This window comes from Stenella coeruleoalba (genome assembly GCF_951394435.1).
Source record: "Stenella coeruleoalba genome assembly, chromosome: 11".
Lineage (NCBI taxonomy): Eukaryota > Metazoa > Chordata > Mammalia > Artiodactyla > Delphinidae > Stenella > Stenella coeruleoalba.
The window spans coordinates 37352407-37372579 of NC_137157.1; the positions used below are offsets into that span (position 1 = coordinate 37352407).

The window sequence follows — 20173 nt, forward strand, 5'->3', positions numbered from 1 at the left end:
AGGAAAGAGATGAAGTAATTCATATAAAATACTAAGTTCAGGGCAGAGCAAAGTGGCTCCTGCTCACAATGGTAGTTGCTATTTTTCAATGAGAAATAAAGCTAATTCATTGTGAAAGGGCCATGTTTTAGATGGTTTGGATTTTAAAAGTTAAAACCTGTTTAAATTTGATGTGCTTAAAAGTAGGAAGCTCTGAAAAGTTTTGTGAGCTTGAGGAAAATATAATTTTTTAAAGACTGAGGAAGGACAAATTAGAAGGGGAAAGACTGTAATCAGGAGAGGAAAAAAAACCCCAACAATCTATTTCAGTCATCCACTATGAAACAGATGTCTGGATTCAAAACCCAGCTATACCATTGACAAAGTGTCTGACTTTTGAAATTTTATTTACTTCTCTAGGCTTCAGTGATTTTTTTAAAAAGATTTTATATTCATAGAACAGTTTTAGGTTCATAGCAAAATTGAAGGGAAGGTGCAGAGATTTCCCATGTACCCTCTGCCCCTACGGATAAATGGTCTCCACCATTATCTACATCCCCCTTCAGGGTGGTACATCAGCTACAATTGATGAAACTATATTGACACATCATTATCACCCAAAGTCCATAGTTTACATTATGGTTCACTTTGGGTGTTGTATGTTTATACGTTTGGACAAATGTTTAATTACATGTATCTTCATCAAATATCATACAGAGCATTTTCACAGCCGTGAAAATCTTCTGTGCTCTATTCATCCCTCCACACCCCCAACACCTGTGGCAACCTTTCATCTTTTTACTGTCCCCATAATTTTTTTTTGTCCACATAATTTTTTCTTGTCCCCATAATTTTTTTTTCAAGAATGCCATATGGTTAAAATCATACAGTAGTAGCCTGTTTCAGATTGGCTTCTTTCACTTACTAATATGCATTTAAGGTCTCTCCGTGTTTTTTCCTGGCTTGATAGTTTGTTTCTTTTTAGCGCTAGATAATATTCCATTGTCTGCATGTGCTACAGTTTATTTATCCCTTCACCTACTGGAGGGCATCTCAATTGCTTCCAAGTTTTAGCAGTTATGAGTGAAACTGCTATAAACGTCACGTGCAGGTTTTTTGTGCAGATGTAGTTCTCAGCTTTCTTTGGAGTGGCATTACTTTGGAATGAAATACCATGGAGTGAGATTGCAGAATTGTATTGTAAGAGTGTTTAGTTTTGTTTAGTGAGATTTTAGTATTGTGTTACAGAGTTTCATTACGATTAATGAGATAATTAATATAAATTGCTTGGCAGAGTGCCTGGCATATTGTAAGGGCTCAGTCAATGATAACTACCTTTACTGTTACTAGTATCTAGGAAAAGTTGATTTAAAAAATGCTCAGTTCATGTGATAGCCTGTATGGAGGAGTAGGTACCGGAGAGAGAGATGTCAGTGAAAAACTGTAAAAACATTTGATGATTAACTCCAAACGAGGCATCTGCACCTGTTGCAGTCCTAGATATGCAGGATGTTCTTGTCTAACACTTGTTGCTCTGAATGGAAGGAGTACCCCATTTCCTAGTTCTCCACATTCCCTTTGGACTAATGAAGAAGAATCCTAAACGGTAATTATAAGTAATGATTATATAATTCTCCAGTTAAAAGAAAAAGGATTGCTAAATGCACTCCAAATCTGAACCATATAAACCTGATGGACATAGCCTCATCCACCAGAGAGCAGACAGCAGAGGCAAGAAGAAAGAACTACGATCCTGCAGCCTGTGGAACAAAAGCCTGTGAAACAAAAACCACATTCACAGAAAGATAGACAAGATGAAAAGGCAGAGGGCTATGTACCAGATTAAGGAACAAGATAAAACCCCAGAAAAACAAATAAATGAAGTGGAGATAGGAAACCTTCCAGAAAAAGAATTCAGAATAATGATAGTGAAGATGATCCAGGGCCTCAGAAAAAGAATGGAGGCAAAGATCGAGAAGATGCAAGAAATGTTTAACAAAGACCTAGAAATATTAAAGAACAAACAAACAGAGACAAACAATACAATAAATGAAATGAAAAATACACTAGAAGGAATCAATAGCAGAATAACTGAGGCAGAAGAAAGGATAAGTGACCTGGAAAACAGAATGCTGGAATTCACTGCCATGGAACAGAACAAAGAAAAAAGAATGAAAAGAAATGAAGACAGCCTAAGACCTCTGGAACAACATTAAATGCAACGACATTGACATAATAGGGGTCCCAGAAGGAGAAGAGAGAGAGAAAGTACCTGAGAAAATATTTGAAGAGATTATAGTCAAAAACTTCCCTGACATGGGAAAGGAAATAGCCACCCAAGTCCAGGAAGTGCAGAGAGTCCCAGGCAGGATAAACCCAAGGAGAAACACGCTGAGACACATAGTAATCAAATTGGCAAAAATTAAAGACAAAGACAAATTATTGAAAGCAACAAGGGAAAAACAACAAGTAACATACAAGGGAACTCCCATAAGGTTAACAGCTGATTTCTCAGCAGAAACTCTACAAGCAAGAAGAGAGTGACATGATATATTTAAAGTGATGAAAGGGAAGAACCTACAACCAAGGTTACTCTACCTGGCAAGGATCTGATTCAGATTCGACAGAGAAATCAAAAGCTTTACAGACAAGCAAAAGTGAAGAGAATTCAGCACCACCAAACCAGCTCTACAACAAATGATAAAGGAACTTTACTAAGTGGGAAACACAAGAGAAGAAAAGGACCTACCAAAACAAACCCAAAACAATTAAGTAAATGGTAATAGGGACATACATATCGATAAACATGAATGGATTAAATGCTCCAACCAAAAGACACAGGCTTGCTGAATGGATACAAAAACAAGACCCATCTATATTCTGTCTACAAGAGACGCACTTCACCTAGGGACATATACAGACTGAAAGTGAGGGGATGGAAAAAGATATTCCATGCAAATTGGAAATCAAGAGAAAGCTGGAGTAGCAACACTCATATCAGATAAAATAGACTTTAAAATAAAGAGTGTTACAAGAGACAAGGAAGGACACTACATAATGATCAAGGGAGCAATCCAAGAAGAAGATATAGCAATTATGAAAATATATGCACCCAACATAGCAGCCCCTCAATACATAAGGCAACTGCTAATAGCTATAAAAGAGGAAATTGACAGTAACACAATAATAGTAGGAGACTTTAACACCTCACTTACAGCAATGGACAGATCATCCAAAGGGAACATTAATAAGGAAGCACAAGCTTTAAATGACACAGTAGACCAGATAGATTTAATTGATACTTATAGGACATTCCATCCAAAAACAGCAGATTACACTTTCTTCTCAAGTGCACACGGAACATTCTCCAGGATAGATCACACCTTGGGTCACAAATCAAGCCTGAATAAATTTAAGAAAATTGAAATCATATCAAGCATCTTTTCTGACCACAACACTATGAGACTAGAAATCAATTACAGGGAAAAACCGTAAAAAACACAAACACAAGGAGGCTAAACAATACGTTACTAAATAACCAAGAGATCACTGAAGAAATCAAAGAGGAAATCAAAAAATACCACAGACAAATTACAATGAAAACATGATGATTCAAAACCTATGGGATGCAGCAAAAGCAGTTCTAAGAGGGAAGTTTGTAGCTAGCTATACATGCCTACCTCAATAAACAAGAAAAATCTCAAATAAACAATCTAATGTTACACCTAAAGGAACTAGAGAAAGAAGAACAAACAAAACCCAAAGTTAGTAGAACAAAAGAAATCATAAATATCGGAGCAGAAATAAATGAAATACAAACGAAGAAAACATTAGCAAAGATCAATAAATCTAAAAGCTGGTTCTAGAGAAGATAAACAAAATTGATAAACCATTAGCCAGACTCATCAAGAAAAACAGGGAAAGGACTCAATACAATTAGAAATGAAAAAGGAGAAGTTACAACAGACACTGCAGAAATACAAAGCATTCTAAGACACTACTACAAGCAACTCTATGCCAATAAAATGGACAACCTGGAAGAAATGGACAAATTCTTAGAAAGGTATAACCTTCCAAGACTGAACCAGGAAGAAATAGAAAATATGCACAGACCAATCACAAGTAATGAAATTGAAACTGATTAAAAATCTTCCAACAAAGAAAAGTCCAGGACCAGATGGCTTCACAGGTGAATTCTATCAAACACTTAGAAAAGAGCTAACACCCATCCTTCTCAAACTCTTCCAAAAAGTTGCAGAGGTAGGAACATTCCCAAACTCATTCTATGAGGCCACCATCACCCTGATACCCAACCCAGACAAAGATACTACAAAAAAAGAAAATTACAGACCATTATCACTGATGAATATAGATGCAAATATCCTCAACAAAATCCTAGCAAACAGAATCCAACAGCACATTAAAAGGCTCATACACCATGATCAAGTGGGATTTATCCCAGGGATGCAAAGATTCTTCAATATATGCAAATCAATCAATGTGATACACCATATTAACAAATTGAAAGATAAAAACCATATGATCATCTCAATAGATGCAGAAAAACCTTTTGACAAAATTCAACACCGATTTATGATAAAAAAAACTCTCCAGAAAGTGGGCATAGAGGGAACCTACCTCAACATAATAAAGGCCATATACGACAAACCCACAGCAAACATCATTCTCAATGGTGAAAAACTAAGCATTTCCTCTAAGATTAAGAGCAACACAAGGATATCCACTCTCACCACTATTATTTAACATAGCTTTGGAAGTCCTAGCCATGGCAATCAGAGAAGAAAAAGAAATAAAAGGGATACAAATTGGAAATGAAGAAGTAAAACTGTCCCTGTTTGCAGATGACATAAGAGTATACATAGAGAATCCTAAAGATGCCACCATGAAACTAATAAAGCTAATCAATGAATTTGGTAAAGTTGCAGGATACAAAATTAATGCACAGAAATCTCTTGCATTCCTATACACTAATGATGAAAAACTTGAAAGAAAAATTAAGGAAACATTCCCATTTACCATTGCAAGAAAAAGAATAAAATACCTAGGAATAAACCTACCTAGGGAGACAAAAGACCTGTATGCAGAAAGCTATAAGACACTGATGAAAGAAATTATAGGTGATACCAACAGATGGAGAGATATGCCATGTTCTTGGATTGGAAGAATCAATATTGTGAAAATGACTATACTACCCAAAACAATCTACAGATTCAATGCGATCCCTATCAAATTACCAATGGCATTTTTTACAGAACTAGAACAAGAAAGCTTAAAATTTGTATGGAGACACAAAAGCCCCCTGAATAGCCAAAGCAGTCTTGAGGGAAAAAAACGGAGCTGGAGGAATCACACTCCCTGACTTCTGACTCTACTACAAAGTTACAGTAATCAAGACAATAGAGTACTGGCACAAAAACAGAAATATAGATCAATGGAACAGGATAGAAAGCCCAGAGATAAACTCACACACCTATGGTCAACTAATCTATGAGAAAGGAGGCAAGGATATACAATGGAGAAAAGACAGTCTCTTCAATAAGTGGTGCTGGGAAAACTGGACAGCTACATGTAAAAGAATGAAATTAGAACAATCCCTAACACCATACACGTAAATAAACTCAAAATGGATTAGAGACCTAAATCTAAGACCAGACACTATAAAACTCTTAGCGGAAAATATAGGCAGAGCACTCTTTGACATAAATCATAGCAAGATCTTTTTTGATCCACCTCCTAGAGTAATGGAAATAAAAACAAAAATAAACAAATGGGACCTAATGAAACTTCAAAGCTTTTGCACAGCAAAGGAAACCATAAACAAGACAAAAAGACAGCCTTCAGAATGGGAGAAACTATTTACAAATGAATCAACGGAGAAAGGATTAATCTCCAAAATATATAAACAGCTCATGCATCTCAATATTTAACAAACAACCCAATCCAAAAATGGGCAGAAGACCTAAATAGACATTTCTCCAAAGAATACATACCGATGGCCAAGAAGCACATGAAAAGCTGCTCAGCATCACTAATTATTAGAGAAATGCAAATCAAAACTACAATGAGGTATCGCCTCTCACCAGCTAGAATGGGCATCATCAGAAAATCTACAAAGAGTAAATGCTGGAGAGGGTATGGAGTAAAGGGAACCCTCTTGCACTGTTGGTGGGAATGTAAATTGATACAGCCACTATGGAGAACAGTATGGAGGTTCCTTAAAAAACTAAAAATAGGGGCTTCCCTGGTGGCGCTGTGGTTGAGAGTCTGCCTGCCGATGCAGGGACACGGGTTCGAGCCCTGGTCTGGGAAGATCCCACATGCCGCGGAGCGACTAAGCCCGTGAGCCACAACTACTGAGCCTGCGCTCCGCAACAAGAGAGGCCGCGATAGAAGCCCGCGCACCGCGATGAAGGGTGGCCCCCGCTTGCCACAACTAGAGAAAGCCCTCGCACAGAAACGAAGACCCAACACAGCCATAAAAAAAAAAAAAAAACTAAAAATAGAATTACCATATGACCCAGCAATCCCACTACTGGGCATATACCCAGAGAAAACCATAGTTCAAAAAGACACAGGCACCCCCAGTGTTCATTGCAGCACTGTTTACAATAGCCAGGACATGGAAGCAACCTAAATGCCCATCGACAGACGAATGGATAAAGAAGATGTGGTACATATATACAATGGAATATTACTCAGCCATAAAAAGGAACAAAGTTGGGTTATTTGTAGAGACATGCATGGACCTAGAGACTGTCATACAGAGTGAAGTAAGTCAGAAAGAGAAAAACAAATATCATATATTAATGCATATATGTGGAATCTAGAAAAATATTACAGATGAACCAGTTTGCAAGGCAGAAATAGAGACACAGAGGTTGAGAACAAATGTATGGACACCAAGAGGGGAAGGTGGCTGGCGGGAGCAGGGGCTTTGGTGGTGGGATGATTTGGGAGATTGGGATTGACATATATACACTAATATGTATGAAATTGATAACTAATAAGAACCTGTTGTATAAAAAAAAAAAAAAAAACCTGATTAACAGGTCAAAATGGTATAGTGCAGAAGCACTGGACACACAGTCTGGAGAACTGTGTTCACAGCATAATTCACTCTCTATGGGTTGTGAGCTTCATGAACTTCAACTTATATCTTGATAATTCAGTTTCCTCAGCCATAAAATGGGAGTGAGACTCCCTCACTATTTATTTAGAGAGCAAGATGAAATAATGAATGTGAAGATAGTGCCTGAAATTTGCTAGAAAGTTAATAAATGTAAGACTAATCTTAATACATGGAGTCACTAAATAGTTTGCTCAGAATCAGTGCCATGATAGTGAATTAAAAATGCAAAGTCTCTGTCACCAATAACATCTTGACTAATTTCTGTCGTTGGTTATGAACACATGATTGTTTCAGTGCACTTACAGATTTATATTTTCTTTTTTCACTAAGCATAAAAGCATTTTTCTCTATTATAGAAAGTTTTGATGACAAATACATAGCAGAAAGCTAAAAACAAAATTCACTGATAATTTTACCACCTGGAAATATGTAATGTTAATATTCTGAAATATTTCCTTCTGATCTTTTTTTTTCTTTCTGTAGATACCAAGCTAAATCTCTAGAAAGATAAACCAGATACATGTTTTGTTTAAAAATGGTATGATGTTAAATGTACAGATTTGATTAATATTTTGCCTTATAATATTCATGAGTATAGGATTAATTTTAAATATATATGTTAATAATATACAATGCAGAATCTTTGTTACTTTCTTCTTTTCTCCATCAAAACTATGCCATTTATATGAAGAAAAATTTTTTATGGAAGTGTTTATTGTTTTCTACTTGTTGCTTATTTCCATCCTCCACTTAAATAATATACTCAGAGAATATCAACATTGAAGCAGGCACCAATCAGAGGAGAAAACATTTATCTGTAATGCCAGCCAAATGTAACAATGAACTCTTTCATCTTGATTCTACACTAAGTCTACTCTGAGGTCTTTGAAGTACCCACTTGGTTTGAAGCCACTCAGAGAAACTTAGCACAATAAGTGGTTTGAAGCAAACAAAAATATAAACCCTAAACCTTTCCCAGCTTTGCATAATCATCATATTCATTTACTTTTTGCTAAATTTGCCTTTGTGGAGATTAGGTTAACCAAACCTGTCTCCTCATTTTGCTTTTCTTTTTGATCTTCTGACAGTGCTTTCCCAGCCTGGTGCCAAATTTTCCGAAATATTTACATGCATTTGACAAGCATCAATTTTATTACTGAGAATCACTGTAAAGAATTTAATGTTAATATGGATCTATTACTATTTACTATTTTTCAAAATTATTTAAAAATATTTGTTTGTAAGTTGGAATAACTGAATAGTTGAATTAAGTGTCTTACCCTTCTTTTTAAGCAAACTTTATTGTGTCTAAATGCATAAATTAATAAGAGAATCTTAGATAATGTTATCAAGTCTTAGATACGTTTATTATTTTGTAAGATACAAGTGCATTCTCTTTCTTCCGCCTATTAAATAAGTAAACTTCTTAATCTCTAAATAGTTTATTTAAGAATTTTTTTTTTTTGATTGTTGGTGGTGGTTGTTGGTTTTTTCTTATGATGTAGTATGCTCAGTCTAAACATTGCTATCTGGAACGAGAGTATGAGATGTTTGGAGTTGTTCACAAAATTAGCCAAATTTAAATTATTCTATATTATCAATATGCTATCATACTAATGTTAAATTCAATATGATGTATCTGATACATTTTGAAATATATTTTATGCACTCATCTGAGCAGTGTATTATAATATGTATTTGTTAAATACCGTGTACTAGCATTTTTTTAAAGTTGGAACCAAGTTAATTTAATAACAGCAATGTACATATAAATAACAGCAATGTATAGTAATCTAGGCCATGTTTTCTATTCTCTACACTCAAAAGTTTATATTTTGATTTTTTTTTCTTCCTGCTGGAATACATTTTTTTAATCTGGAATATGTCTTCAAAATTTTTTATTCCTCTTTCAGGAATTTGCTGCACTGACAAAAGAATTAAATGCCTGCAGAGAACAACTTCTAGAAAAGGAAGAAGAAATTTCTGAACTTAAAGCTGAAAGAAACAATACAAGAGTAAGTATAAAACTGCCTTTGCTTGGAATTAATTCCATGTATAGCTCAGTGCCTTATCTCTAGTATACTCATAGAAATATAAGCCTTTAAAAACTTGAGCAAGACTTTAAGCAGACGCCAACTCATGGTCTGTTACTTAAATTAAAGAAGAATTTACTGTACTACAAAAGTCAAAACAGGAAGACAGGAAACCTAAATTACAGTCTCGGCTACTAAATCATTATGTTGCCTTAAAAAAAGTTAGTATTTCTTCTGGTCTTTGCTTTATTCGACTTTAAAAAGAAGAGTTGTATTTCAATAGTGAGTTTCAAACTGTTGCATTGGAATAGGTGGGCAATGATACTTCAGAAGCTGGTGGTGGGTGATGGGGGAGGGCAATGGGTTTGAGAGGGGAGCATGAGTTTTGACTTTGGGGTGCTATGAGGGCATGACCTAACATTCATCCTCACCTCACCCCAGAAAAATAACAATTTTTTAAAAGGTGTTTAAAAACATAAAACCACTGGAACAGGACTCTCCTAATTAAAAGAGGCATACCTTTTCTGTTTTAGAGGATCATTAAGGAGACTTCCAGTTCTGATATTGTGATTTTATGAACCTGATGGAATTTACAGTATTCTGTTCTTGGAAACCCATGTATTTGTTTAATCTCATAACATGCCATGTAACATTAAAGTTTAAAATTTCATCAAAGATGCTATATTTTCTAGTTCAGAAGAAAAATTCACTAAATTTCATAAAATATATAAATCGCCATATTACCCATAAATAAGAGAAGTTCCTCTAGTAAAAGAATGTAGAGAAAAACCACTTTGGTGTGATTATAGTTCAATCTCAATGTGAAGTAGGTGAAAATATTTTAAGTGTTAGAGCTATGGCAGATTCATGCTGAGAAGGTAAGTTACAGTTAACTGTATATTCATTGCATGCTTGGTCTTAGAGAGTAATATAAAAATGACAGCTCCACAAACAGTCAGCTTGTGCCCCTGGAATGAGCTTGTGACCATGGAATGAGAGATACCATTGCATGCATAATAGTTATATGATCAAACTCAGTTTCTTATTTTTCAGGGTCTTACTTTATGGTAAAGAGAATTCACAGGTTATGTACGTAAGGAATTGGTTTTCATTGAGACTTTGATGAGCCAGTCACATGGACTGCCTCTTATAGAACATAACAAGAGCAATTTAGATCGTGTTATCAGGTGTCAGATTATTTTTTTCTGTTTCTTTCTCCCTCTATATATTTTTCCCACCCTTGATTTTTAAATCATACAAATTTAAAATGTATTTTCCATACAAATTTAAAATGTATTTCTGCCATGAGATTTATTCTACCCTATTTCACTATTTTCTATTTTAATGCTTTAGGCAACATTCCCAAGTGTAACTCAATATAGCCAAATGTAAAAGCAGGAACAGGAAGCTAAAAATGGAGGGAAATGCAAACTTCCCAGTAGACTTCCAACTAATCTTATTTAAAATGCACAAGAAACTCTTTTATTAGCCATGTATGTATTTCTCCTTTATACAGCCCTTTAACCCTTTCTACAGCCCTATGAGGGAAATATTATAATTATCCCCTTTTTACAGATGAGGCAGCTGAGCTCAGAAAAGGGCAAATCGCTTACCAGAAATCACACAGTTAGTAAATAGCAGGGAAGGGATTTGAAAGCTAAGACAAACTAACTCCAGAGCCTGTGCCCTTAGCCATGAGGAAGAAACTCAAAGATTTACTACAGTTTAGGGGAAACATTGCCTAAGAGTTGACCACTGTAGTATGGAGTGCGTTATGCCTTCTTGATTGTGACTAATTCCAGAGACTGGGAGGTTTGGCAACAGCATCCTCACAGCTTTCATCACATTACACCCCATGAAGCTTGGAACTACCTGTCGTTATTGCATCTGCAAAGGAATTTGGGGTAACAAAGAAAGCAAGGCAAGCTGTACTTGAAATACCCATTCAGGAATCAAAGTGAGAGAAGTACAAATATTAAGTTCCAATAGGGTAATAGAAAATGAAGCCATTGATTTTTAAACGTGAACCATAACTACTTTGAAAACATGAATCAAGCTGGAAAACATTTTTCTACCTTTCCTAAAGCAATGATGTGGAGGATTTTTGTTGTTCATTATGTCAAGGAAAATAGATTTATGAAACCTTCCTTGTGCAAAATATTGATTATATAATAACTTCTTAAGTTACATAACCACCTCTCACCCTCCCCCACCACCCCAAAAATACCCAGGGCTGAAAATCAGGCCACTTTCTTTCTTCCTCCATAATGCCCTATTAAATTGAGAACATCCAAATAAAATCATCCTAATGTTATTCATGATTATACAAAAATAAAAACTTCATAAATTGTAGTGGGTATTTACAGAAACATTCAACCAAGCTTTATTGTTTAATGTTTCCATACTACCAAAAATGTAGAAAAAATGATGAAACAAATTTTATTATTCCTAAAACTTCTCTGACCATACCTAGGCAAGTTATACTTACAGAAAACAGCATTCCTGCCATTATTTCAACATCCTCAAATTGACTACTAAAACTTATGTTTTGGCAGAATTACCTGAATTAATTAAAAAGTAAAGGAAAACTAGAAATATTAATATAATTATTTCTTAATATCAGAGTAGACAAGTTTTGTTGTTGTTTTGTTGTTTCAACTGTTTTTGTGCCTGAAGATCTCAAAGGATGGTTTATATTATTAACAGTGTTTCAGAATGCAACTATTGTATGACTTTGAAAGAGAAGTTAGGGTTTCAAGAGCTAGTCTTAATGTCAGTTATGAATCATTACACTGTAATTTCATCTCATAGGTTATAAACTAAAAAAAAGACAGTTATCTTTAGTTCAAATGAAAGACTGAATTTGAAACATTCCTTACTATGCCTTTTTGTTTTGATCCAAAATAATTATGTTAAATAAATGTTCAAATACAATCAGACACCTGCCATTAATAAAGAAAAGCTTCCCGTTCTTGACAAACCTGTTTATACAAGTTAACAGATTCCCTCCAAACTTATTTCCTCGATGAGTAGAACATACAATCCAGTTGAGAAAGGAAGACCCTAGTAGTTGAAAGCAGGTGAAGATATGTGCGTGCGTGTATGGATTCATGTATATATATTTTTGAAAGTGCTACAACAAGATATGACTGATACAAGAGTGAATAAGATAGGACATATACCCTCCCAACAGCTATTTCAATGTGGGACTCAAACACATACATAAGAAGACACATAGGTTATCTAAACCATACTTGAGAGTAAAGGATGCTGAGTGGACTGATCATGAAAGCAATCAATTTGAAGGTTTTCATTTTCAGATGTTAGTATTGTGTTATGTGACCATATTACAGAGGCCAAATTAATTTACAGGGCAGAATGCATTTCTACTTGAAAGCCGTGTGTGTTTGAAAATAATTGCACACAAGGTTATGTTGAATTCATATCTAATGGAAAGATTTATAGTTTTAGAAATTTAGCTTAAAAATTCCCAGTGAGGCAGTATGTGTACATGCATATACAATATTATGTTTGTGTGTATACATATATAGGCTGTGGTCATTTAAAGTGAATTCCAACATAGATGAATGGCCACTCACATGGTCCCTGCAGTCCTTTGAGTGTACCAAAGAGAGTGCTTTCTGCAAGATTTATGAAACATTCGATTAAAGTTTGGCTCCCAGCGAAGGTGTACAAAGTAGTAGACTGTTAGTGTCATCTTAGGTAAGTTCCTTTTTATTTTTATTTTCACTTGAAGTTTAAAGCTATAGAAACATGCTAGATTAGGACATTTTTGGCCACATTCTCCAATATACATAATGTACATTCATTATTAGTTCAATTCAACAAGTACTAAGCATATATTATATAGAATATTTTCCTAGGCATCGAGGAGTATTCAGAATAAATTTTTAAGCCCTTAAGGAGTCTGTTTTATATGAATAAAAACACAATTGGTTTTATTGTTATATGGATGAGAGTTCCTAATTGCACAAAACAACACAGTTTGCTATTTTAATCAAGAAGGCATTAATTAAAGCATATAAGAAATCTCTAAACTGAACTTCCAGGCACAATTTCTAGGACCATGTTTCTTAGCTTTGTAAGTTTATTTTATACCCCAAGTCCCAGAAACATGCAGCATCTGCTAATACCTGTGCCAGCAAAATCGATGCCCCATGCCCAGAATGTTTCCTCATCTGAATCCCCTCAGAATCTGTCCTGTGCAGGGAGCTCTGGCTGGCCGGCTCTTAAGCCACATGTCTGCCACCTGGTGGTAAACATGCCTGAGAAGTGTTCCTTGAATCCTACTGTGGGAAGATGGCATTCAGAACGTGGAGACCTAGCAAACATGGAGGGTATATTCAAAAGATTTGGGGCAACCTGAAATGGCAGTCTGCACTACCACCCAGATTTTATCATACCCTTTTTTCATATTAAAATTCTAAATAGCAGCAATACTGATATGTCTCTACCCAACAATACAAATAGACTTCTTAAACAAAAATAAAATCACCCTTTATCAAAAAAGAAGGTTCATAACCTCTAGTTAACTGCATCCAGCTTCATCCAGCTTCATGGGGTTCTTCAGTGTGTACAGTCTTACTCTCTTTAAATCACAATCTTATCTTAATATTCTGTAACCTATGGACTACTTTAAATGTTCATCAGAATCAACATAACCAATATAAAATAGAGTAAAAGGGTAAAAATATAACAAGAAAATGGGAAAATAATATATACTATGTGTATGATACAATAAAAATAGAAAGATCCTATTTTCTCCAACTGGTTACAAAGTCCTATTGGCAAATATAAATTCCAATTCTAAACCTTGATTCCTGGACCTGGGTCTATACCCATATATATCGGGTCTGAAACTGAGAGAAACTGAACCTTACTTCCATCACTAATTCTGAGTGTATACTAATTCCAGGATGATAGCATCCCAACCTATCAATGTGTTACCTCTCAATTTAAATTAAAATAGAGTCTTCCTTGGGTCACTTAACCTTTCTTTAGGATCATCTGCTTCTGAACAATGTGATAGCATGGTAAAAACAGGGCTGGGAGCATCAGTCAATTGCATTAGCCCTTTCACTGTAAGATGAGTTTTTTTGGGCAGAAGTAATATTGTGTATGATAACAGGATTTTAAGCAAAAATCTAATAAGATGGTGTTGCTGGTAGAGGCAGAGCCATTAGATAAGGCAAATCCATATCCAGAAAAAGTTTTTATTATAGTAGCAAAAGACAGCTGCCTCCCTGATGGAAGGGGTTTGATGTAATCTGCTTGATTCAAGATGAGTAGTTTGTTTCTAGGTATATTGCACCATGTCAGGACTTCAAGGTTGATGGCTACAGCAAGTAAATTGGCTATTCAGCTGGGGTGGTAACCCTATCAACCTGAATGATGAGAGGCCCATTTTGTCTCAATGAATAACTTCTATCCCAGAAACCATGGTCACTATTTTATGCCCATTGAGCAAATGCTGTGGTGGCCAAAGAAATAAGTCAATACCCAGAGGATGAATCATTTTGTCTACCAGATTATTGAACGCGTTTATACCAGTGGGTACCAAAGATATAGTCGTAGTTTAGAGCTAATAGCCAAAACAGTTTTGTATTCTATTTTCCTTAGCTGTTACCATGCTACATGGGCACAGGTCCCTTTAGGGAAGATTTTCTGATTATCTATTGCTTTATAATAAACTACCCCCAAATTTAATGGCACAAACAATATTTTACTATACACACAGTTCTATGGGTCAGGGATTCAGAAAAGACACAGTGGTGACAGCCCTTCTTTTCTCCATAAGGTTTGGGCTCTCAGCTGGGATGACTTGATGGCTAGTGACTGGTAGATGATTTATTTTTATCAGAAAAAGCAAAAAGCACTGATATATACTGTTTGTTAATTTCTGTGGTGTTAATACTCCCATGGTGGCTGTTTTCAAACTTCCAACATGTCACTAAATGCAGAGTTGGGAAAAGATGCACAGTAGTGAACCATTATATAGTATTTTCTACTATGAAATACCATTGAAGTAAACAACCCTATAGGCATGAGTAATAGTATAATATAGTAAGATAATTAGGAAGTGATATATTTTGAGCATTCACTATCTTTTAAAAACATTTTATTAAATCAAAGCTTACATAATGTAAGCTTCAACAATAACTGTGCTTAACTACCAGCTCACAAGATTTCTGAAAATTATCCTCTCTCACAAGATAGTATGGACCAGCTTTAGCATATGATTTTCAGGTGGTGACTCAAATATCTGGAGGCTGAAAGATCTACTTGTGAGATAACTCCTTTGCTCTTGTGTCTAGCACCTGGGCTGGAGTGACTGAAGGACAGACAGATTTAACTGGGACTTTATATCTGAGAACCTCCATATGACCTCTGTGGCACAGTGGTCTCAGAGTAGTGAGTTTTTGTGTGGTGGCTCTGGGACCTAAGAACAAGTACTCCAGTGAACTAGATGGAAACTGCATTGCCTCTTAGGACCTAGACTCAAAAGTCACAAATTGTCACTGTCACCATACAACACAGGTTGATCAAAAGAGTCACAGGCCCAACCAGATTCAAGAGGGGGGAACATAGGCTATGTTTTGCCAGGCACCTACTTAATGATTGAGTCATACATGGTTGTCAAGACAAATAAGATGACACTTATCAGTGAAGCAGGGCGACCCATTGGAATTTGGTGGATAAAGTAAATCAGATTCATCTGAAACTTTCTAAATTTCCTTTCTCTAATTCTTGGTGGTACCTTTTTATTTTCATAGTAGTGCCAACATTTCCAAATAAGACACCTGGCAAGGCTCTGGATTCATCATACATTGTAGTTCAATGACCTCTCCTAGATCAGGCTCTTTATCTTTTTTCCGTTATGTCTTGGGACCTCAATAAGAGGCTGTTATGAGCAGCCATAGCAACTGTTGAGTTCTCTGAGCCTTGATCTAAAATTTAAAACCTTATGCTTGTCATTTTCTTTCTTTAAACTCTTCAATGCAACTCAAAGCACCCAGCTCACCTCATTGTCCTTATATTCTTCCTGCCCTTCAGAATGGTCTTTTGTACATATGACTCAGTCCATCAAAGCCTTACTGTCAGAGACAGCCCATTTCAGGATAACTCAGGTGGTCACTTCAGCAGCTATCCATGAACCACGGGAGACAATGCCCCTTTTTTGACGTTAATCTACTTATTACTTTGTCAAATCTGTCTGGGTCAGATATCCCATATTCCCATTTGTCTGAAGAGTTGTTACTTATAGCCATAGCTGTTAAAAACTACTGTTTTAATCAGGGTTCATTTATTCATTCAACCAAAAATTTATAAGCATCTACTATGCCAATCTTCTAGGCACTGAGAGATACAGCAATGGACAAAATAGGAAAAAAGTAAATAAAAACACTTCATTTCCTCATGGGCCTTACATTATGTTTTGGGAGACAGACTTAAACAAGATAAGTGTATAAAGTAAATAGTGAATTAGATATAGACAAATGCCAAGGGGGAAAAACAAACTGGAAAGGAGATATTTCGTACAGAGGGTGACTAGGGAAAGCCTTGTTGAAGGGTGAGATTTGACGAAAACCACGAAAGAGACAGTGGAATGAGATGGGCATGCATATGTCTGAAAGAGAGTGTTTTAGGCAGAAAAAAACAGCAAGCACAAAGGCCCTGATGTAATAGCATGGATGTCTGATAATGTTAAAACAACAAAACAAAACAACGCTACAAGGAAACCAAATCAGCTAGACTGGAGTGAGCAAGAAGAATAGGAGATGAGTTCAGAGAATTGAGATCCCTTTGGTACTTTTAAGGACTTTGGCTTTTACTTGAGCCAGATGAGAAGACCGTGAGGATTTGAGCAGAGGTATGAATGACCTGGCTTCCATTTTAACTTAAATAGTGTTTTGAGAATAACCTGATGGAAGGATGAAAGCAGGAGGACCAGTTAAGAAGCTACTATAATAATTTGTGGGAGATAATGGGTATTGGGCCCAGGTGGCAAGTGGGTGCAGTGGCAAGTGGTTAGATTCTGGAAGTTGTAGGAACATGGAAAAGATTGATTTTAAAGACTGAACTATAAATTTTAAGATGGGTAAGAGAAAGTGAAGGCAAGAGTATGGTGAGAAGTAGTAATAAATTCCTACGATAAAGAGATTGAAGGTGCAAGTATTTTTAGAGTTTGAGCATTTAAATAACTGAACTAAACTAATGATTTGTGAGTTGTATAATAAAAACTGAAATTAGTCGCATTTATTGATAACAGTAGAATCTATCATGAAACCATAATTGTGAGTTACTGAAATAGGGGGGAAATTGAGACCATTGGAGTACACAAAGTCTAGAAATTTAGATGCCAATATCCTGGAGAAATCAGCATATTTAACTCATATATTTAAATGAGTTTTAACTCATATATTTAAATGAGTTATCACTCACATATTTAAATGAGTTATCACTCATATATTTAAATGAGTTATCACTCATATATTTAAATGAGTTATAAAAATCACCAAGAATTACAACCGGGGTAACACTGGAAAAATGACAATAATCTAGTTGCTAAGACATTCAAGGAACAATGACCAGGGTATGGCAGATGACTGTTACAATGAAAGGTAGCAGTCAGTATGACCTGATGTACTGTCATAGCATTCTTACTTGCATATAACAGAATTCACTCTCTAGCTAGTTTAAGTAGACGACAGTGATTTTTAACAGTAATTAAGAAATTCTTACCCAAAACAATCTGTAGCCTAACCTTTCAGGAAAAAATTTTAGAACTTCACTGCAAAGCTGGTAAACAGATTTTTTCTCCTTTTCTGTGCAAAATCATGATTCCACCTCCCATTGAGCAAACTAGATACCTTCACCAACTTATTTATATGGCTTATAACTTATTTATACCACTCATTTCTTGCATGTGTGTAATTAATAGAACCTCTGTGGCACCAAACACTGAGAATTGTAGTTTTTTGCACTCTATGTTGAGAAGGTGGGATTAACATTGTGAGAAATTTGCCAAATGTAAAGAGTGTGATTGAAAGATTTAGATAATCTCCAATAACAGATGTTCTTTATAGCTTCAATATAATACTCATATTGTGTTTCTTGCCTAGAGGGTACAGATTATATCTTATACAATTTTGTATCCTACCTACTCCCATGCAATATTAGAAGCTCAAATAGTTATTAAATTACTGTATAGATGAAGACATCTCTAATTTACAGAGAAACCAGTTTTCTTGTATTATGTCTTGTTTCTTTGTAAGTATATCATCTACCTAAAACATACATACATATATATATATATATATATATATATATATATATATATATATATATATATATATATATATATATACTGTGTTAATTAGCTTAAGCTTTTAGGAAATAATGCCAATTAACCATGGCTGCAGATTTAGCTTTGATATAGGCCAGAATGTACACTGGGAAATTTACCTAATTTATCATTTTTTTCTATTCATTCAATAAATATTTTTACATATGCATAAATGCCAGGAACTGAGCCAATACTCAAATACAGAAAAGATCAAGACAGACATGGTGCCTATCCTCATGGAACTTATATTTCAATGAGGAAATAGAATGAAATTTAGTAAAACTATTTTTAAGAAATTACACACATTATATGAAGAAATGAAGCAAGAGAATGAAATAGAGAGTTATGAAGACTTGGAAGAGAGAGACCTACAAATGCTTTACCTAGAGTAGTGGGCAAATGCTTTATTGAGAGGGTGATATTTAAACTGAGACTTAAAGGTGAGAAAGAGCTGACCAACTAAGGAGCCAAAGGACAGTATTTCAGGCAGAGGGTACAGCATGTGCAAAGGCTTGGAAGACTGAGGAACTGAAAGTAGGCTGGCATGGTTAGAGCAGAGTTTGCCAGAGAAAGACTAACAGCAGATAAAGTTGGAGAAATAGGCAAATCTCTATAACCTATGTGAAACAGCTTGGATTTAACCAATGCACACATGTATCTATAGAAATCAAGAGAGTAGAATACCATGAATATAATCAGAGATTGGTAAATAAAAGAAAAGCTCTTTGAAAATATTAATTGTATCATCTTCATATTGAAGAACTTTTAATATTACTTTGATGCTTACATATGACTCTGGCCGACTGATCTATATACCTTTAAGATCTCAGATATGTCTGGGGTTTTTTCTGTTAATAACAGGCAAAATTTTCTGACACATTGAACCATAATTAGTGACAGTGAATATAGCAAAATTAACCCATAAAGAACTAAGAAATGTGATACTAACATGTGACACTGAAATTAACAGTAGCATTGTTAAAAACAAAAATTTTCTTTACAGTATAAGCTTTAGGAAAAATCTTGAAAGAAAATAGTTTTTCTTTACTTCTTTCCACCTCAGTATCTTATATCTGCTTTTTACTTTATTGTTTCAGTAACTCCTGCTTATTTTGCCTAGACATCATTTGTTAGCCTATGCTTTTCACTAGCCTTCTGAAAATCTCTCCTCCTTACTAGTCATATATTATTCTTCACTAGTAAAATTTTAATAACTGATAACAGTTTTTTATTTTCTTTTCATATATCTTTGCTTTTAGTTGCAGAACTGACTTATAAAATAAAATGAAGGTGAAACTCCAATTCACAGAACATTTAAAAGCAAAATTTATCTGGGAAGAGTTAGAGCATAGAGTCTGGAACCAGAATGAAACATTGTTCACTGGACTTTCCCCTAGTCTCTATCATGGTACCAGACACTGACTGGTGAATGTAGGTTCCAGAGTAGACAGTTTAAAAATTATGTCCTTTAACCTCTTTTCTCAAAATGACTATTGCTGGTCTCAGTTACTATATTCCAGTTGGCTGCATATATTTTTCTATTATGTAATCTAAGAATTTAATTGTGAATAAAATCATTAGTGTTACCACTATAATTGCTATAACAACCTATGATTATAACTATAATCACATTTAAAGCAACAT

The 20173-nt window shown here is 35.1% G+C and overlaps 1 protein-coding gene across 1 annotated transcript in view; it reads left to right on the forward strand.

Moving 5' to 3' along the window:
• Positions 1-20173, forward strand: part of PPFIA2 (PTPRF interacting protein alpha 2) — a 474947-nt gene that overhangs the window by 270326 nt on the left and 184448 nt on the right. The window contains exon 4 of the mRNA XM_079936903.1: positions 9043-9144. Coding sequence (XP_079793029.1) covers positions 9043-9144 — 102 coding nt within the window. The remainder of the gene's footprint in view (positions 1-9042; positions 9145-20173) is intronic.